General features: G+C 41.7%; 1 protein-coding gene across 4 annotated transcripts in view; it reads left to right on the top strand.

Annotated features, from left to right (window-relative positions):
* LOC140482249 (coiled-coil domain-containing protein 148-like) overlaps positions 1–21,335 on the top strand; it is a 91,951-nt gene that overhangs the window by 35,858 nt on the left and 34,758 nt on the right. For all 4 annotated transcript variants that reach the window (XM_072579396.1, XM_072579394.1, XM_072579395.1 and 1 more), the window contains exons 5-8: positions 6,599–6,681; positions 12,819–12,967; positions 15,380–15,475; positions 15,960–16,123. In XM_072579396.1, coding sequence (XP_072435497.1) covers positions 6,599–6,681; positions 12,819–12,967; positions 15,380–15,475; positions 15,960–16,123 — 492 coding nt within the window. The remainder of the gene's footprint in view (positions 1–6,598; positions 6,682–12,818; positions 12,968–15,379; positions 15,476–15,959; positions 16,124–21,335) is intronic.

The following is a 21,335-nucleotide window of genomic DNA, read 5'->3' as shown; positions in this document are numbered from 1 at the left end:
TTTGCATCAGTTTTTACAGCGGAGAAAGATATAGAGGCTAGCGAACTGGGGGAAATAAATATTGATGTCTTGAAAACAGTCCACATTACAGAAGAAGAGGTGCTGGAGGTCTTAAAAAAACATAAAGGTGGATAAGTCTCCAGGACCTGATCAAGTATATCCCAGGACATTGTATGAAGCTAGGGAAGAAATTGTGGACCCGTAGCAGAGATATTTGTATCATCTATAGCCACAGGTGAGTTGCTGAAGGACTGGAGGGTGGTTAATGTTGTGCCTTTATTTAAGAAAAGCTGTAAGGAGAAACCTGGGAATTTTCGCTATAGGGAGAGGTTAAATAGGCTAGGGCTGTTTTTCATGGAGTATCAGAAGCTGAGGGGTGACCTTTATAGAAGGTTATCAAATCATGAGGGGCATGGATTGGGTGAATAGACAAGATCTTTTCCCTAGGGTGGGGGAGTCCAGAACTAGAGGACATAGGTTTAGGGTGAGAGGAGAAAGATATAAAAGAGACCTAAGGGACAACCTTTTCCACACAGAGGGTGGTGTGTGTGTGTGGAATGGGCTGCCAGAGGAAGTGGTGGAGGCTAGTACAATTGAACATTTAACAGGCATTTGGATGGGTATATGAATAGGAAGGGTTTGGAGGGATATGGGCTGGGTGCTGGCAGGTGGGACTAGATTGGGTTGGGATATCTGGTCGGCATAGACGGGTTGGACCGTAGGGTCTGTTTCTGTGCTGTACCTCTCTATGACTCTATTGACCAGTCTGATATCAGTTGTGGGTAAGGTGTAGGAGGAGATTCTGCAAGCTAGGACTTACAAGTATTTGGAGAGGCAATAACTGATTAGGGATGGTCAGCATGGTTTTGTGCATGGGAAATTGTATATCTCAAGTATACGAGTTGGGATGTTATGTTGAGGTTGTACAGGATGCCAGTGAAGTCATTTTGGAGGACTCTGGTCACCTTACTATGGAAAAGATATTATTACATTGGAGAGGGTTCAGAAAAGATTTACAGGATACTGCTGGAACTGGAGGTTTAAGTTGTAAGGAGAGGCTGGATAGACTGGGACTTCCTTTACTAGATTACAAGAGGTTAATGGTTGACCTTACAGAGGTTTATAAAATCATGAGCAGGATAGATAAAGTAAATAGTAAAGATCTTTCACTCGGCTAAGGGAGTTTAAAATTAAGGGGCATATTAAGGTGAGAGTAAAAAGATTTAAAAAGGACCTGAGGGGCAACTTTTTCACACAGAGGGTGGTTCATAACCGAAATGAACTGCCAGAGGAAATGTTAGATGCAGAGATAGTTACAATATTTAGTGGACATTTGGATAATGTAGTGATTGGAATCGGGTGGAGCCTATTGACTACAATGTCCTTGATTGGGAGTGTTAACCTGGGCCAATCAGCAAAGCCCTGGCTGACCAATACTAACAGGAAATGCACTTTGTGTCTTTCACTGTGTCTCACATCTACACACACACACCATGGGTGCTGGGGAAAAATAAGCACTAAGAGGAAAAAAAAACAGGAGGAAAAAAAATACTAACAGGAAATGTAGAATCTCCGTAGTCTAGGGGATTGACTATTAAGTGGCTGGTCACAGCTAGTGCATTGCCTGCAAGTAAATAAAGGGTGACTTTGTGATGGGATTCTGGTCTCTGTGAAGTAATTTCAGTGGAAATGAAAGAAAACAGTATGTGCCTGAAGAACATTTGCTTGCAACAGTCATTGTGGAGTTGGATTAAGCATTTCTAGCATCATGCCTTTATTTGGGAAACTTGACTCATTTGATCTTGCTGTTAAAGACTGGGGCCAGTATGTGGAAAAAATGATTTTTTTTTCTGAGCCACTGGCATTGGGGCAGATGAAAACAACAAGTAATCTTTCTGACTGCTTGCAGACCTGCAGCATTATTGATTATAAGGGGTTTAACTTTCCCAAAGGCACCAGACACTTGAATGTTCCAAGAATTGATGCAGTTGGTTAAAGAATATTACAATCCCAAACCTTTTCTAATTCTGAGATGCTATTGCTTTAATTGGCTATTAGAGAACTGGAGAAATCTGTATTGTGACTTTTGATGAGGTTGAAATGGCTGGCAGAGGCATGTAATTTTGGTTTGACCTTGAATGAGATGCTGAGAGACTGTTTGGTGTGTGGGATTAATGATGTAGCCATGCTGAAGTGCCTATTACCTGAAGCCTAACTGTAGTTCAAACAGGCATGACAGCTGGCATTGTCATAAGAAAATGAGGAAAGTGGAGCATGGGAGCTATAGGGCATCCCATTGGAAGTGGACTCCATCACTATTTGAGTATAGGCAATTGCAGAGGCTCACGCAGGGCATATCTGGAGTAGAGGGACCCTATGCCAACCCACAGCAGAATCCCACAGCAAAGTTGAGCTTTGGCCAAGTGGCTAAAAAGTTCTTCGGGATGTGGGCTGGCAAACCATTGTAGTCACTTCTGGTATGCGGAATTGAGACAGCAAAGGGGTTCTACAAGGCCTGACTTGAATAAGAAAACTTATAGGCTGAGAGAGTGCACACCCTGGAAAGTCCACCTACGTGTGGGTTCGAACTATTAAATTGCTTCGTGACATTCAAATCGGAACCGATTTAAAATTAATATTTGTTTAAATGTTCACCCAGTTCCCATGGAGACCAATACCGGCGCAGCTATATCTGTGGTTGCAGAATCTGTCTTTAACAAGATTTGCTTGGGACTCCAACCCTTAAGTTTGTGCAAGACTTCAGCCAGACTGAGACATGTGTTAGGGACGAGTTGCAAATTAAGGGTTCAACTTCTCCTATGAGAAGCAGTTGGTGCAGTTACCTCTGAAGGTAGTAAAAGACTTGGGCCCAAGCCTATTGGGGCAGAATTTGTGAAGAAGATTCACCTAGATTGGCTCAAATTTTTTGATGAGAAAACGGCTGCCTCAGTGAAGGCCTAGTGAAATCCCCAGAAACTTTTCAGGAAAGGCTTGGGACCATCAAAGGGACCAAAGCTGCTTTACATGTTGACCAGGAAGCGATTCCAACATTTTGCAAGGTCCGCCTGGTGCCATTTGCCTTGTCAGCAAAATAGAGGCAGAAATCAGGAGGCTGGAGAATGAATGAATCATCAAACCAGTGCAGTTTGCAGAATGCATAGTACCGATCATACCGAATGTGAAGCCTGATGGCTCAATTTGTCTTTGTGGGAATTTTAAGCAAATGGTAAACCACTTCTTGCAGCTGGATAAATACCCAATCCATTGCATAGAGGACATGTATACAAAGGTGGCAGGGGGCTGTCCTTTACGAAGTTGGATGTGAGCCATGCCTCCCTGGAATTGACTGGCTGAGTAGTCCTAGAAGTACGCTACAATTAATACCTACAAGGGTTTGTACCAATATACAAGACTGCCATTTGGAGTATCATCAACCCTTTTCCAGTGAACCATGGAGAACGTTTTACAAGAGTTACTCTAAGTTGCCATTTATCTGGATGATGTATTAATAACAGAAATGACTGATAAAGAGAACTTGGACATAGTGCTTAAATGTTTCTCCTAGGAGGAAGAAGGCAAAAATGTATGGTCCAGGTGCCTCAAGTGACCTACTTCGGTTACAGAGTTGACAAAACCGGGTTACACCAGTTGGAAGATAAAGTGAGGGTGCCTCAGCTCCCATGTCTGTACTGGGGCTTATGTCTTTCCTTGGGTTAGTGAGTTACTATGGAAAAGTCAAATGTAACCTGACCTCTATCTTGGCACCCTGACACCTGCTATTAAAAAAGTGTCAGCCTTAGAAATGGTTAGGGAAGTGAAAAAGCAGCTATCCTCAACTAAGGTGTTGGCCCATTATGATCCGAAGTGAGAGATAGTGCTGATAGTGATGCCACCCTGTATAGTATTGGGTAGTGCTGGTGCATTGGTGGCCCAGTGGAGAGGAATGCCCATTAGCGTATGCTTCCCAGGCTTTGACTGATGTTGAATACAAATATGCTCAGACAGAGAAGGAAAGTTTGGCAGTCATCTTTTGGTGTGACGAAGATTTGCCAGTATCTTTATGGCCAATAATTTGTCATAGTAACAGATCATAAACCCCTGCTAGGGTTGCTGAAGGAAGACAAGGCAATTCTGGTAGAATTCACATTGGGTCCTTTTTCTTGGCATATACAATACAAGTTAGAACACTGTCCAGGAAGCCAAATGGCTAATGTGAATGCCTTGAGGTGCCTCCCATGGAAGACACCCTACCAGTCACAGCTGACAATATCTGACTGTGGACACAAAAATTCTGTTCTAGCGAAACTAAAATGACTGGTGGTAATGGGGGAAACAGAAGGGCCATTGCAATCAGAATTGAAACCTTTCTGCACCTGGCAAGACCAGATCACCATTGAGGACAGCATATTACTATGGAGAACAAGGGTGATTATCCTGAGTAAAGGTCACTGCCAGATACTGGCCAAACTCTACCAGGGTCAGCCAGGCATTTCCAAGACAAAGATGCTAGCAAGAAGCTATGTTTGGTTGTCAAAGTTGGATGCTGACATAGCTACATTGATAGGACAGTGCCCAGAATGCCATCAAGGTCAAAAATTGCCACCGCAGCACCATCACATATGTGGGAATGGCCAGGTAAATCCTGGACACCATTACATGTCGTCAATGCCAGTTCTTTCATGGGCTCAATGTTCTTGGTCATCATGGACATCCATTCAAAGTGGTTGGACGTGCATAAAGTTCATTCAGCAAACTCGGGATGCCAATTGAGAAGCTGCGAGCATTATTTGCGATGCACAGACTCTTGCAGATATTGGTCACGGACAATAGGATGTAATTTACCAGCAGGCAGTTGGTCTATTTCCTAAAGTCCAATGGCATAAGGACCGCTTCATATCAACCATTGTCCAATGGCCTAGGAGAAGGAGCAGTTCAAATGTTGAAGGCAGGCATAACGAAGCAACCTACACATCACTTGATATCAAACTGTCCTGGTTCCTATTCAATTATAGGGCCACCCCTCATACAACAGGGATATCCCCAGCAGAGTTGCTGACTGGGAGAAGACTCTGCACCAGGTTAAACCTGATATTTCCAGACCTGGATGGAAGGGTGAAACTGCAGCAGGAACTCAAATGCTGGCCACAAGCGTACTGTAAGTGAGAGAGACAATTTAAATCAGGGGTGGGGGGAAAACAAAGTTTGGTGTCAGAATCATGGAATTGGCTCTGTATGGGTTCGAGAGGTCAGGTCCTGTGACTTACAAAGTTCAGGTTGGCACAGCAGTCCTGAACAAACAAACAGATGACCTGAAAGCTGTAACCGCACAGACTGAGTAGGAGAAAAACATACCTGGTCCCTCACAACAGCTAGAAGGCCTGTTAAACTGTAGTTTCTCCCTCCTCCATCTAGTGTTGAGGAAACCTCAGAATCTGAGATGGATACAGCCTTCATGCTGTTACTGCAGGAAGAAGAAAAAACTGTCCTGTGATGCTCCGGATGCAAGAGATGGTCCACTGTCCAATACACCTCGCCATGTCACAGTCTAAGTCAGAGGAATCTGACCTGGGGCGTAAATGATACCGGAAAAGCTACAAGAGAAAGACCAGGCCTACATCCCCGGAGTTGGGTTGGGATGGGATGAGGGTGCAGTGATTGTTAACTACTATGTCCTTGATTTGGGATTGTTAACCTTGGCTTTGGCTACCAATATTAACAGGAGATTTAGAATTTCCTTCCTTGAGGGGACTGACTCTGAACTGGTTGGCCACAGCCAGTGCACTATGCACAAGTAAAGGGTGACTTGGTGACAGGATACTGACCTCTGTTCAGTTATTTCAGATAGGTACATGAATAGGACAGGTTTAGAGGGGTCGGCATGGATGGGTCGGACCGAAGGGTCTGTTTCTGTGCTGTACATTTCTATGACTCTACGTCTCTATGTGGGCCAAATGCAAGCAAATGGGACTAGTTTAGTTTGGGGAAACTTGGTCGGCATGGACAAGTTGGACCAAAGCATCTGTTTCTGTGCTGTATGACTGATTGACTATGTGTATAATACTAAATTTTTACCATGGCCCTCTGCTGTGCTAAATCACTGTTCTTTTTCAAATCCTTTGCATTTTTGATATAAGTGTAATCACCTTGCTATTTCTCTCCAAATTCATTTGTGATCTGTATCTCCCGTTTCGTTAGTAGCTTGGAAATTTCTCTATTTTGTTCATCGTGTTTTCTTTGATATTGTGGAGTATTATGAAATACCAAAGAATTAAAGAAAGAAGAAACTTCCTTTTCTTCGTTGTCAACTTCGTGAAGGCAAAATATGGTTCATTGATTATCATACAAATTATACCATTGTTAATTCTCCTCCTGAATAAAGCCCTCAAGTTAAAGTACAACAAAATCCCATGATTTCACTCAAGAGTTAAGAAGTGCAACAACAGTAATGTTCCTTGTCCTGCTTACCATTCAGCAACATTTGCTGGTACAGCAGATACGATAAATGAATATATGTATCATGGTGATACCATAAATGAGTATCAGTGATATTACAATATATAGCTATAACTATACAACTTAATAATTTTTCTTTTTACAGGAAAAAGATAGAATCACAGCTTCAGCAATTACTTGAAGATGGGAACACTGAAAATGTGTTCTATTTTGAAATGAAAGAATATGGTACGTGTAATCCATGTGTATAGTGAATTTTGGTTGTTTGGAAGATGAAATTGGGGAGTTAATAATTAGGAACACAGTAGTGTTGAAGTCACTAAGTCAATATTTTATTTCCATTTGTATATTGAAGGGCACTACTTGTTACTATTGGAATGCAGATTTTATAGAAAAGGAGGTATTTAAGGGGAAAATCTAGGCGGGAAAAGTACTGAACTAGCTATTGGAATTAAAGGCAGATAAGTTTCCAGGGTCTAATGGCCAACATTCTAGCACTTGAAGGAAATGGCAACAGAGATTGAATCCATTAGTTATAATATTCCAAAGTTCCCTGGACGTGGGAAAAGTTCCAGTGGATTGTAAAATTGCTAACACAACAAACCTATTCAAAAACGAGGTAGTCAGAAAGTAGGAAACTACAGCCCAGTTAGTTTAACCTGTGTTGTTGGAAAATTGTTAGAATTCAGGTTTGTTATTTATTGACTAACACTACAAAAATAGAGATAAGAGCTTTTTGTTTGTACAGAGTTGGATCATCAGGGAAGAGCATCTTACCACCCCATCTGGTTCAGCTTCGGTGGTGGTAGATTTCCTTCTTTGATGATCCAACTTGGGAGTATCCTCTTTCTTTATCATCTCTTCAAAAAATGTAATCAAGTTAATGAGACATGATTTCCCACACAAAACCATGTTGACTATGTAGTAAACAATCGAATCCCTAGGACAGATCCTTGCTACACTCCACGAGTTACATCATTGTCAGCAATGTGCTGATCAATCCTCAATCCATGCTAATACATTATCACCAAAACCATGAGCTGCTAGTTTGTGCAATAGTATTTTGTGTGGTAACATATCAAATGCCTTTTTTGAAATCCAGATATAGCACATCTACCAATTACTCTTCTTTTATCTTTGCTAGTTTTACCTTAAAGAGCTCTAGCAAATTTGTCAAATATGATTTCTCTTTCACAAAGCTTTGTTGGCCCTGGTTGATTGCATTAAGCTTTTCTAAATGCTACTTAGAGTCATAGAGTCATAGAGATGTACAGCATGGAAAAAGACCCTTCGGTCCAACCTGTCCATGCCAACTAGATATCCCAACCCAATCTAGTCCCACCTGCCAGCACCCGGCCCATATCCCTCCAAATCCTTCCTATTCATTTATCCATTCAAATGCCTCTTAAATGTTGCAATGGTACCAGCCTCCACCACATCCTCTGGCAGCTCATTCTATACACGTACCGCCCTCTGTGTGAAAAAGTTTTTGTTTTTTTATATATAGTAGCCCAGTGCAGGTTGCATCTGGCCTCTAATTTAAAAGGATATTTTAAAAGGATTTATGGACTCAGTCTTGGCATAATATCAATACACCTGCTCTGGTATGGAATGTAAAACTGGCTTCTCCCCAATTACTTTCTGCTCTATGTCCCAAAATGCATCCTCTGGAACTATACCAGCAAAGAAATTAAATCCTTGTTGTACACCTCTCTCATCTCTACAGAAGAGTTCATTCTGCCACTTTTTCTCCCTTACTGGTGGAAATCTGCTATGGCTATTTTTAATTTTGCATGCTGCTTCTGCTCTCTTACCCCAGCATTGCACTCATGACTTTCTCTAAAACTGGTTGGGTTGTCAAAGTGAAGTTCCTTTATGGCTTGGATCACACCTGGCTCCTTTGTGCACTTCCCATTGGTGTATTTTGCGTGTTCCTTTCTTTCCCATCCCTAAGTTTTGTCTGTAATATTTTACTTATTGTCACTAATTTATTTCTTCCTGTTGCTAACTGCGTTCTCTTTCCCACACTTCCTCCAACTTCCTATTCCATGGTTCAGTGCCTAGGTACACCTTGAACTTCCTCATCAACTTGCCTTTATCAGCATTGAGCTTCTCTTCAGGTATTTTCCTCACCGCTGGGTTTTGATTTGTCACCTGGCCTCATGGTTTATTGTTACTTGTCTTCAATTCAGCCTCTTGTCACCAGCCTTAGGTTCCATATCTCTGATCACTGTTGCCATGTAGTAATATAAGCATAATGTGAATATATTCATGTGAGCAAACAGGCTTTATTGAATAGAACTGTATATAGTCAGGGCAGGCAGGGACAAGGTAGGACTATAAATTAAACTGCATTTATTTCAATGCAAGGGGCCTAACAGGGAAGGCAGATGAACTCGGGGCATGGTTAGGAACATGGGACTGGGATATCATAACAATTACAGAAACATGGCTCAGGGGTGGGCAGGACTGGCAGCTTAATGTTCCAGGATTCAAAAGCTACAGGAAGGACAGAAAGGCAGGCAAGAGAGGAGGGGGAGTGGCATTTTTGATAAGGGATAGCATTACAGCTGTGCTGAGGGAGGATATTCCCGGAAATACATCTAGGGAAGTTATTTGGGTGGAACTGAGAATTAAGAAAGGGATGATCATCTTATTGGGATTGTATTATAGACCCCCTAATAGTCAGAGGGAAATTGAGAAACAAACTTGTAAGGAGATCTCAACTATCTGTAAGAATAATAGGGTAGTTATGGTAGGGGATTTTAACTTTCCAAACATCGACTGGGACTGCCATAGTGTTAAAGGTTTAGATGGAGAGGAATTTTATAAGTATGTACAAGACAGTTTTCTGATTCAGTATGTGGATGTATCTTCTAGAGAAGGTGCAAAACTTGACCTACTCTTGGGAAATAAGGCAGGGCAGGTGACTGAGGTGTCAGTGGGTGAGCACTTTGGGGCCAGCGACCATAATTCTATTTGTTTTAAAATCGTGATGGAAAAGGATAGACCAGCTCTAAAAGTTGAAGTTCTAACTTGGAGAAAGGCCAATTTTGACGGTATTAGGCAAGAACTTTCAAAAGCTGATTGGAGGCAAATGTTCGCAGGTACAGGGACGGCTGGAAAATGGGAAGCCTTCAGAAATGAGATAACAAGAATCCAGAGAAAGTATATTCCAGTCAGAGTGAAAGGGAAGGCTGGTAGGTATAGGGAATGCTGGATGACTAAAGAAATTGAGGGTTTGATTAAGAAGAAGAAGGAAGCATATGTCAGGTATAGACAGGATAGATCGAGTGAATCCTTAGAGGAGTATAAAGGAAGTAGGAGTATACTTAAGAGGGGACATGAGATAGCTTTGGCAAATAGAATTAAGGAGAATCCAAAGAGTTTTTACAAATACATTAAGGACAAAAGGGTAACTAGGGAGAGAATAGGGCCCCTCAAAGATCAGCAAGGCGGCCTTTGTGTGGAGCCACAGAAAATGGGGGAGATGCTAAATGAATATTTTGCATCAGTATTTATTGTGGAAAAGGATATGGAAGATATAGACTGTAGGGAAATAGATGGTGACATCTTGCAAAATGTCCAGATTACAGAGGAGGAAGTGCTGGATGTCTTGAAACAGTTAAAGGTGGATAAATCCCCAGGACCTGATCAGGTATACCCGAGAACTCTGTGGAAAGCTAGAGAATCCTGGGCCTCTTACTGGGATATTTGTATCATTGATAGTCACAGGTGAGATGCCGGAAGACTGGAGGTTGGCAAACATGGTGCCACTGTTTAAGAAGGGCGGTAAAGACAAGTCAGGGAACTATAGACCGGTGAGCCTGACATCGGTGGTGGGCAAGTTGTTGGAGGGAATCCTGAGGGACAGGATGTACATGTGTTTGGAAAGGCAAGGACTGATTAGAGATTGTCAACATGGCTTTGTGCATGGGAAATCACGTCTCACAAAATTAATTGAGTTTTTTGAAGAAGTAACAAAGAAGATTGATGAGTGCAGAGCAGTAGATGTGATCTATATGAACTTCAGTAAAGCGTTTGACAAGGTTCCCATGGGAGACTGATTAGCAAGGTTAGATCTCATAGAATAGAGGGAGAACTAGCCATTTGGATACAGAACTGGCTCAAAGGTAGAAGACAGAAGGTGGTGGTGGAGGGTTGTTTTTCAGACCGGAGGCCTGTGACCAGTGGAGTGCCACAAGGATCAGTGCTGTGTCCTCTACATTTTGTGATTTACATAAATGATTTGGATGCGAGCATGAGAGATACAGTTAGTAAGTTTGCAGATGACACCAAAATTGGAGGTGTAGTGGACAGCGAAGAGGGTTACCCCAGATTAGAACAGGATCTGGACCAGATGGGCCAATGGACTGAGAAGTGGCAGATGGAGTTTAATTCCAATAAATGCAAGGTGCTGCATTTTTGGGAAAGCACATCTTAGCAGGATGCATACACTTAATGGTAAGGTCCTGGGGAGTGTTGCTGAACAAAGAGACGTTGGAGTGCAGGTTCATAGCTCCTTGAAAATGGAGTCGCAGGTAGATAAGATAGTGAAGAAGGCGTTTGGTATGCTTTTCTTTATTGGTCAGAGTATTGAGTACAGGAGTTGGGAGGTCATGTTGTGGCTGTACAGGTCATAGGTTAGGCCACTGTTGGAATATTGCGTGCAATTCTGGTCTCCTTCCTATTGGAAAGATGTTGTGAAACTTGAAAGGGTTCAGAAAAAATTTACAAGGATGTTGCCAGGGTTGGAGGATTTGAACTATAGGGAGAGGCTGAACAGGCTTGGGCTGTTTTCCCTGGAGCGTCGGAAGCTGAGACGTGACCTTATAGAGGTTTACAGAATTATGAGAAGCATGGATAGGATAAATAGACAAAGTCTTTTCTCTGGGATAGGGGAGTCCAGAACGAGAGGGTAAGATTTAGGGTGAGGGGGAAAGATATAAAAGAGACCTAAGGGGCAACTTTTTCTCGCAGAGGGTGGTATGAGTATGGAATGAGCTGCCAGAGGAAGTGGTGGAGGTTGGTACAATTGCAACATTTAAGAGGCATTTGGATGGGTGTATGAATAGGAAGGGTTTGGAGGGATATGGGCTGGGTACTGGCAGGTGGGACTTGATTGGGTTGGGATATCTGGTCGTCATGGACAGGTTGGACCGAAGGATCCGTTTCCATGCTGTACATCTCTATGACTCTATAACTCTATCAGCTTGGTAAGAGAAGACATCTTATTTAGAACCCTACAGGTCTATGATTGAATTCCATGTGATGTAATGTCATTCTAACATAGTTCCCTTTGCATATTCTCTGTAGTTGTACCTAAAATAAATGTGCAATTTACGTTACAATCTCCTACAGTTGGTGCCAAACCCTTCACTCTATGGAACCTCTCTCATCATCAATCACCTCTGGCCTGTGTCAATCATGACCCTTCATCCATCACTCCCTGGTGGGAAAACTGAGCAAAAGAGTTGTTTGTTTCTGTATGGCTGGCCTAAGGGTGCTGACCCCATGAAAGGCTGCCAGCGGCCTCCTAATTACCCGGTTGTCTCAATTCAGTGGATCATCTCCAAAGGAGACAACAGGGGTTACATACTTCCTCCAGCTGGCAGCTGAGATCACTGCTTGTGTTACTGTGATTCCCTCTTATTATTACTCAGAAACAGGTTGCAGAGTTTTGGATGAGCTAAGGACTGTCAGATATATGTTATTTTGAACACCAGCAAGAGCTTAGTTTTTTCACAGTTGAGGATGAAAATGCATGGAATGGAGCAAACAAGTTATAGTTTAAATATAAATAAAAAATTTCAGTGATAGTTGAACACAATGTTAAACCAATGTCTTTTATACTCAGCAACATAAGTGTTCTGCAGTGGAAATAGAATGAGGGAAAGTGTTTGCACTATGAACAACTAAAAAATTATTGAACAAAGATCAATTTTGATTTGGTTTTGTTTCATGGGGCTGCTTTTCGTAGGTCTCACCAAGATAACTCTCCCTTCTCATAGTTCATGTGTTTCATCATGTCTCATCCATATATGTCATCCTGAGCCTTTTTTGAATAAGGATGTGAAACAAATGCTGGCCTTGCCAACAATGCCTACATCCTGTGAATGCATAAAATAAGTCTGGAACTGCTGATAAGTTCATTTTTTAAAAACTGTGTTAATTGTTCTATGAAAATTTAAGTAATTCCTTGTACATTACTACTTTCACATGAAAGTGGTAAAATATCACTACAGGGATTGAAGAATTTTTAAAATGTATTTACCCTTTCAGTAGTAGAGTGAAATTGTTCAAACTGTATCCTTTTAAAGAATCATTACATAGCAGGCACATTGAGAATTTCTCTCTAACATAAGGTGCAATGTTGCAAAGAGACCAAGAAGCTTTTAGAACAGCTACAGTGGATCCAATCTTGCAATTGAAAAAAGACTTGAAACAAAGGCTAATTGAAATACAGCATTGTTACCAGGGTGATGGACTTAATTCCTGCCAGATACAGCAGCAGGTACAAAACTATTTAATTTAATTTTTATTTACTTTGGGCTTCATAGCAAGTCATCAAACAATTTTTGCATTACTTTGCTTTGCATTTAACTTACTGTCAGTGAACATTTATGCTCATTAATGTCTAATTTCTATATTTATATGTAGAGATTACTGAAAAAGGTAATGTATTCTAGAAATAGAACAAAATCACAAAAATCAGGTATTTGTGTAAGTTGTCCTTAATTTTGGTTTAACAAAGCAACAAAGAACAACTTGTTTTTAAATAGTGCCATTAATATAACAAAATATCACAAGGCACTTGACAAGAGTGTTCTAAAACAAATTCCAAAACCATCAAGTTGCATAAAGCGTTATTAGGCCAGATGACTGACAGCTTGTTCAAGACATAGGTTTCTAAGGTTGTTTTTATTGACGTTGAAAAGATTGGGAGGTGACTATATTGAAAGAAATAAGATTCTAAGGGGACTTGACACCGTTGATGTGTCTCCTCATGGGAGTATCGAGAACTGGAAGCACACTTTCACAGTAAAGAATCTCATTAGAGAGAAAAAGTGGAACTTCTTCTCTTAGAGGGTCATTAGAGTCATGCAGCATGGAAACAGACCCTTTGGTCCAACCAGTCCATCCCAAACATAAACTATCCCACCTGCCTGTGCTTGGCGAACATCTTTCCAAACATTTTTTATTCATGTACTTATCTAAATGTCTTTTAAATGTTGTAACTGTACTTGCATCCACCACTTCCTCTGGCAGTTCATTCCACACATGAACCACTTTTTTTTGTGTAAAACAAAAATTGCATCTCAGTCTTTTTTAAATCTTTCTCCTCTCACCTTAAAAATATGCCCCCTTGTCTTGAAATTGCCTACCCAAGGGAAAAGACTTTTGCCTTTCCCCTTATCTATATTGCTCATGATTTTATAGAACTCTATAAGGTCAACTCTCAACCTCTGTGCTCCAATGAAAAAAATTTCCAGCTTATTCAGCCTGTCCTTTTTTTCTCAAACCCTCCACTTCCAGCAACATCTTGGTGAATGTTTGTATTGGACTGATTTGACCAAAGGGTTTGTTTCTGTGCTCTATGACTCTGTCAGAAGGTGATTTACATGCCTCAGCGTTCCCAATCCCAGTACCCGTGGCCACTGTATTCATATGGTAGTTCAGTTTCATTTCTGATCAATGGTATACCCCACAGATATTGATAATAGGAGGTTTAGCAAAGGCAATACAATTGAATGCCAAGGGAAGATTGGTAGATTCTGTCTTGTTAAAAATAGTCATTGCCTGGAACTTATGGTCTGAATGTCAAGCCCTAGACTGACTGTTGGCTAGATCTTGCTGTATAGGAACACAGATTACTTTGGTATCTGAAGTGTCATGAATGGCACTGGAACATTCTCTGATAATCTGTAATCCCTTCTTCTGACCTTACGATGGTGGGAGGTCTTGGTGAAGCAGTTAATGATGGTTCTTATGTTTCTATGCATTATACTTCTGAAAGCCTCTGGTACAAGTGGTTTGAGAATAAGCTGTCCCCAAGATTGTTGTATGTTTTGTCTTGGAGCTATGCAGAGATGGCACTAGTTTTCATGTGTGTAACAAAAATTTATTCACAATACTTCAAAATATCTTCATAGCTTCATAGTAATTGAAACATTAGTAGACCTTTTGGCCTGTCGAGCCGGCTCCGCCATTCATTAAGATCATGGCTGATTTGTCTATCATCTCAGCTCCTCCTACCTGCATTCTCTCCAAAACCCTTAATTCCCCTACCATGCAAAAACCCATCCAATTGTATCTTGAATCTGCACTATATTTGTGGCTTTTTTGTTTCCAGCAACTCTATAACCTTTTTACTTTTCTGTGAATCCTGAGCCAGATTTAACAAATCAAGCATAGTGAACATCAGTAGTAAACAGACTCACATAATCAAGCACAGAGCTTTTCAATGATCTTTAACAACCGCCAGGACAGTGAATAGAAGAATGCAAATGCCAGTAATAGCACTGCTCGCTTCTGCACAAGTTCACCGGTTCTAACATGCTCCTGGGACATTTTTACAGAGATGGAATGGCATGTCAGCAGGGCTACCCACTGCATGAAGCAGAAAACCAATGGCAGTAATTAAGGGTGACTTAAAAGCTCCTAAAGGACTATGACTGACTGGCATTTTCCACTCAGCCACAAGGTTTCCACAGGAGGCAGAAGCTAGTTTACCTGCCTGAATGTGACCACCTCGTGGTCAACCTAAGAAGGAAGAGAACATAAATGTCAGTCAAAGCTTTCCAAAATTTCTCAAATTATTACTGTTTTAAATTACCTAGAGGGGAAACTAATTGTAACTCCTCAACACTTGCTATTCTTCTGCTTATGAAACACATATATTTTCTTGATCTTTATATGCAATTAGGTGGAATCTGTAAGAACCCAACAGAAAATGATAACAGACATGCTTGAACAAGAGAGAAGCATCTTGGAAGAACAGATCAAAAATATTGAATTTGAGGTAAATAATAGTATCCTTTCCTCTGGTTCAGAAAGTCTTGGTACAGATCCAGCCTGTCACAGGTGTGTCATAACATATCCAAGCACACTGATAATGCATTAGAAGAAATTGTGATAAATTATTGCTGTGACAACCTCTAAACTGGAAGTACTACAGTAAGGAAAATTCCCTTAATATTCTGTGGAGTTTGCAAGTCTTTTCAAGAATGTTTAATTAAGTCTTTTAGTAGTTTGTATAAATCATAAAGTGGTTATTAAATATATGTGTGTGGAAGGTAACTTTGCCCCTCATGAAAAATTGGCCAGAAGTATGTACTCATAAGATAAGTAAAATCTCTGCAGTTTTTCTGCTCTTGTTTCATGCTCACAAGGAAATTAACTTCATTAACCTTATTTCAGATATTATTGGACATTAGGATCATTAGGTGGAAAATTATAGCAACGGTCATTACTTTTCATAATTTTCTCTCTTTCTATATAATCAGGAAGAAATCTCTCCTCATCTTGATGAAATTCCAGAGGATGTGCACTACTTGGAATGTCCATATCTCAACTTGAAGGCCTCTGTTCTGCAAGAGTTCCAGAACCTGAATGCAAAATACAAATCTCAGCTAGAGGAAATAAATCACCAACTTAAATTTATGGACAGGTAGGATAACAATTACACAAGAAATGAATAATGAGATTAACCTAATCCACAAGTGGTCTTCCTGCCAATTAGATTTTTAAAAATCCTTCACCCTGCAGCGGATGTGTTTGCATAACTATGAAGCAGAGATTTTCATCTGCCTGCCACCCGACTCATGCTGAAAATCAGGGGAGTCAGTGGATACTTAAGGAAGAGCTCCCAACTTTCAATTGCAAGCATTCTACTAGATATGGTTTTAGGCAAAAACTCAACAAGGATCAGAGTTGCATTGTGTTTCTCTGCAAATGTTGTTATGATCCAAGTAGATCAGCGACTTTTTAAAAAAATAAATTCAATCATTCCAGTTATTCAGAAATTCCAGTTATTTATTAAAAGAATAAAGCTATAATAACCTACAGTTAAAAACTAAAGATTTTTTTCTTCCACAAGAGTCAATAAAGCAAATACTATCTTCATCACCTATACTCTAAAACAAAAAAAGTAAATGTTAGTTAAACATGAATCAACTGCGAGTTGTGGTTTATTGAAGACTATAAATTTACACATTAAGTGGCAGGTACAATTAAGATGCATCATGTGATTTGACTCAATCATAGAGTTCTTCAAAGCTGTGTTTTCCTTAAGTATTTTAGCTCCTTGCTTTCCAGGATGTAGATTAATCCCAAGCTACTGTAAGTGCATAACCCACTTGACCAGATGGTCTTCACCAAATTGGCACGTGTCTGCAAAACCTCCTCAGCTTGATCTGGATGGCTTAGATCACTAGTGTTATTTGTGAATAAAAGAAATAGCTCCAGCAACTGGCTGTGTCCATCTCTTCCTCAGCCAGATGGCAAGTGCTGCAGAGGGGGTGGTGTGAGTGAAACACACCACACTGTGAGTTACACTTGATTATGTTACCAGGATGAAGCCATCTCTCTTTTGTTCTCATTCGATTTATAATTCTACAGTAATATTGTTTGACATTGATTAGTCTTCTGTGTATTAATGGATTGTGGTAAAGACTGAAAAGAAAGTTGTAGGGTAAGTAAGCACAATAGATATTGTCATGAACTGGGCCCATAGTCCATGTGGGATGATGATCATTGAGGCTTCATGCTTCATGTGCTTGTGTAGCAATGGGATGATTGAAATGTGTGTGCTCACTGGATAATTTATCTCTCTAATGGAAAGCCTGGGACATTGCTTTTTGCTGAGTCAGGTTGTCCTTGTAGCCATCAGTCAATTGATTGTTCTGAAGCCTATATGGCTTCAGCAGCCTCCCTTCAGTATGTGGATCCTGACTTTCTCTGAGATGCCTCCTTCATGCTACTCATCCCTGTCCAGCTCTGAGCAAGAGTGTTGTATCAGTCCTTTTTCCTGATCCAGCTCTACACCTCTTTATATATCTCTTGTTGTGTAGTGATGTTGTGGAGCATGCAGCAAAGCTGCCACAAAACTGGACATTCTGCCTGGCTAATACTGGAGGACACTACTATATTAGTGAAGGCAAAGGAAGCATATCTTCAACGTGCCAGTAGTCTGCTCAAAGCAGGTCCATGTTGAAAGATGATTTTGGTAGTCACACCTCTCTGCTTCTCTGCCTAGATAACTGACAGGAACACAACACCAGGTTATAGTCCAACAGGTTTAATTGAAGCATGCTAGCTTTCAGAGCGTCGCTCCTTCATCAGGTGGTAGTAGAGGGCTCAATTCTAACACAGAATTTATAGGAAAATTTTACACTGTGATGTAACTGAAATTATACATTGAAAAATTGATTGTCTGTTAAACCTTTCATCTGTTAGAATATCATGATAGTTTCACTTCTTTCATGTGTAAATCACAAAGCCTTTTTTTAAAAGGTTGGTTCTCAGGTTAGCTGTTAACAATGGTGATAGCTAGACAATATGTTGAAGGTGTTAGCCCTCTGTGTTCTCTGTCTATGCTATGATGTTTAGATTGATTCTAATCTAAAATGTGAGGTACGCAGACGTGCACACAGACACCCACACACACCCTTACAGCCACACACACTCCCACACTCACACATGCACCCCCTCACAGACTTAAGACACTCTGCACTCACTACACACACACACACTTATACACACTGAATTCATGCAGTTTTTGAGCTCAGAGTTCTACATGAATGCATGCAGTTTTTGAGTAAAGTACAAATTCACCCCACAAACTATATGTGTGCATGTGGGGTCTTTGTCTGTCTCTGTGTCTGTCTGGGTTGGGGGTTGTTAGTGTGAGAAAGTGTGTGTGTAGTGAGTGCAGAGTGTCTTAAGTCTATGAGGGGGTGCATGTGGGAGTGTGTGTGTGTCAGTAAGGGTGTGTGTGGGTGTCTGTGTGCGCGTCTGTGTATATGTGTGTATAGGAGTGCCTGTGTGTGTGAGAGAGGGTGTGTGTGTGTAGGAGTATGTGTGTTTAGTGCAGTGGTGGTCACCTGCTGAAAATGTGTTGCTGGAAAAGCGCAGCAGGTCAGGCAGCAGCATCCAAGGAGCAGGAGAATCGACGTTTCGGGCATGAGCCCTTCTTCAGGAATGAGGAAAGTGTGTCCAGCAGGCTAAGATAAAAGGTAGGGAGGAGGGACTTGGAGGAGGGGCATTGGAAATGCGATAGGTGGAAGGAGGTCAAGGTGAGGGTGATAGGCCGGAGTGGGGTGGGGGCGGAGAGGTCAGAAAGAAGATTGCAGGTTAGGAAGGCGGTGCTGAGTTCGAGGGATTTGACTGAGACAAGGTGGGGGGAGGGGAAATGAGGAAACTGGAGAAATCTGAGTTCATCCCTTGTGGTGGTCACCTGTAATGTGACATGAACCCAAGATCCCGGATGAGGCCCTCCCTACGGGCCACTTTTCGCTGCTGCCTGTCCCAAAGTCGACCTTAGAGGATGGTCACCCGAAGGTCCAAGGTCGAATGTCCTGGACCACTGAAGTGTTCCCCAACTGGGAGGGAACACTCCTGTCTGTTGATTGTTGTGTGGTGCCCGTTCATCCGTTGTTGTAGCCTTTGCTCGGTTTACCCAATGTACCATGCCTCCAGGCATCCTTGCCTGCAACGTATAAGATAGACAACATTGGCTGAGTCACATGAGTACCTGCCATATACAAGGTGGGAGGTGTCCCCACGCGTAATAGTGGTATCAATGTCCACATTCTGACACGTCTTGCAGCGCCTACCGTGACAGGGTTGTATGGAGTTGTGCTGAGAGCCGGGCAGCTTGCTACGAACAATGATCTGTTTGAGGTTTGGCGGGTGTTTTAAGGCAAGTAGTGGAGGTGTGGGGAAGGTCTTGGTGAGTTGCTCATCCTCATTGATAATGTGTGCAGGTCACGAAGAACATGGCGTAGTTGCAGCTCACCAAGACCTTCCCCATACCTCCACTACTTGCCTTTAAATAACCACCAAACCTCAAACAGCTCGTTGTTTGTAGCAAGCTGCCAAGCTCTCAGGACAACTTCATACAACCCTATCACGGTAGGTGCTGCAAGACGTGTCAGAGTGTGGACATAGATACCACCATTACGCGTGGGGACACCTCCCACCTTGTACATGGCAGGTACTCATGTGACTCAGCCAACGTTGTCTATCTTATATGTTGCAGGCAAGGATGCCCAGAGGCATGGTACATTGGGGAAACCGAGCAAAGGCTACAACAACGGATGAACGGGCATCGCACAACAATCAACAGACAGGAGTGTTCCCTACCAGTTGGGGAACACTTCAGTGGTCCAGGACATTTGACCTCGGACCTTCAAGTGACCATCCTCCAAGGCAGACTTCGGGGTAGGCAGCAGTGAAAAGTGGCCGAGCAGAGGCTGATAGCTAAGTTCGGTACCGATAGGGAGGGCCTCAAACGAGACCTTGGGTTCATGTCACATTACAGGTGACCACCATTGCACTAAACACACACACACATACTCCTACACACATACACCCTCTCACATACACAAAAGCACTCCTATACACATGGACACACATATAAACAGATGCGCAAACAGACACCCACACACACCCTTACAGACACACACACTCACACATGCACCCCCTCACAGACTTAAGACACTCTGCACACATACTCCTACACACACACACACATTCTCACACTCACAACCCCCAACCCAGACAGACATACACACACAGACAGACAAAGACACACATGCACACATATATTTTGTGGGGTGAATTTGTACTTGCAGGGTTACATTGTACTTTACTCAAAAACTGCACGCATTCATGTAGAACTCTGAGCTCAAAAACTGCATAAATTCATGTAAAACTCCATTATCTCACAATTTAGATTAGAATCAATCTAAACATCATGGCATAGATAGAGAACACAGGGGTCTAACACCTTCAACATATTGTCTAGCTATCACCATTGTTAACAGCTAACCTGAGAATGCAACTTTTTAAAAAAAGGTTTTGTGATTTACACATGAAAGAAGTGAAACTATCATGATATTCTAACAGATGAAAGGTTTAACAGACAATCAATTTTTCAATGTATAATTGCAGTTATATCACACTGTAAATTTTTGCTATAAATTTTGTGTGTTAGGATTGAGCCCCCCACTACCACTTGATGAAGGACCGTCGCTCCGAAAGCTAGTGTGCTTCCAATTAAACCTGTTGGACTATAACCTGGTGTTGTGTGATTTTTAACTTTGTATACCCCAGTCCAACACCAGCATCTCCAAATCATGGCAGGAATATGGACCACCCCTTTAGGCAATGAATATTATCACCTAGCAGCTACCCACAGAGTCTGTGTGTTGGCTTGAAGATGTGCAGTAGCTAGTGCTCTCTCAGGAACCAGGTATTATTACAGTTGCCCTGACTGTAGACATGTAGACAGGAATTGAGTGAGTGGAGACCATTTCTACTGAAGAATCGAGTTTTCTGGTCTGTTTGGTGTCTTAATAGCTACTTGGATGCAATTTTTAAACTCCTGGAGCTACAAGAATCCAGTAAAGCAATCTCACAAATTCCAATTAACTTGCCGTGCCTGCTGACTGAAAATCTGAAACTGTGACAATGGGGCCTTTTAATGAGCACCATGACCAAGCACTTCATTAGTGCCATTGTTGGTTCCAGACACTTTAAAGCTGTTTAATTAGTACCCCAACTGCCACTACGTTCAACATTAACTCCCTTTTGCACCAATGCTGAGTTGCAACAATATACACCATCTGCAAGATGCGCTGCAGCAACTCACAAAGGCT

The sequence above is a fragment of the Chiloscyllium punctatum genome, chromosome 10 (genome assembly GCF_047496795.1).
Source record: "Chiloscyllium punctatum isolate Juve2018m chromosome 10, sChiPun1.3, whole genome shotgun sequence".
In the NCBI taxonomy this organism is placed as follows: domain Eukaryota; kingdom Metazoa; phylum Chordata; class Chondrichthyes; order Orectolobiformes; family Hemiscylliidae; genus Chiloscyllium; species Chiloscyllium punctatum.
Note: the sequence above shows the minus strand (reverse complement) of the source record. Positions and strands in the feature narration are given on the sequence as shown.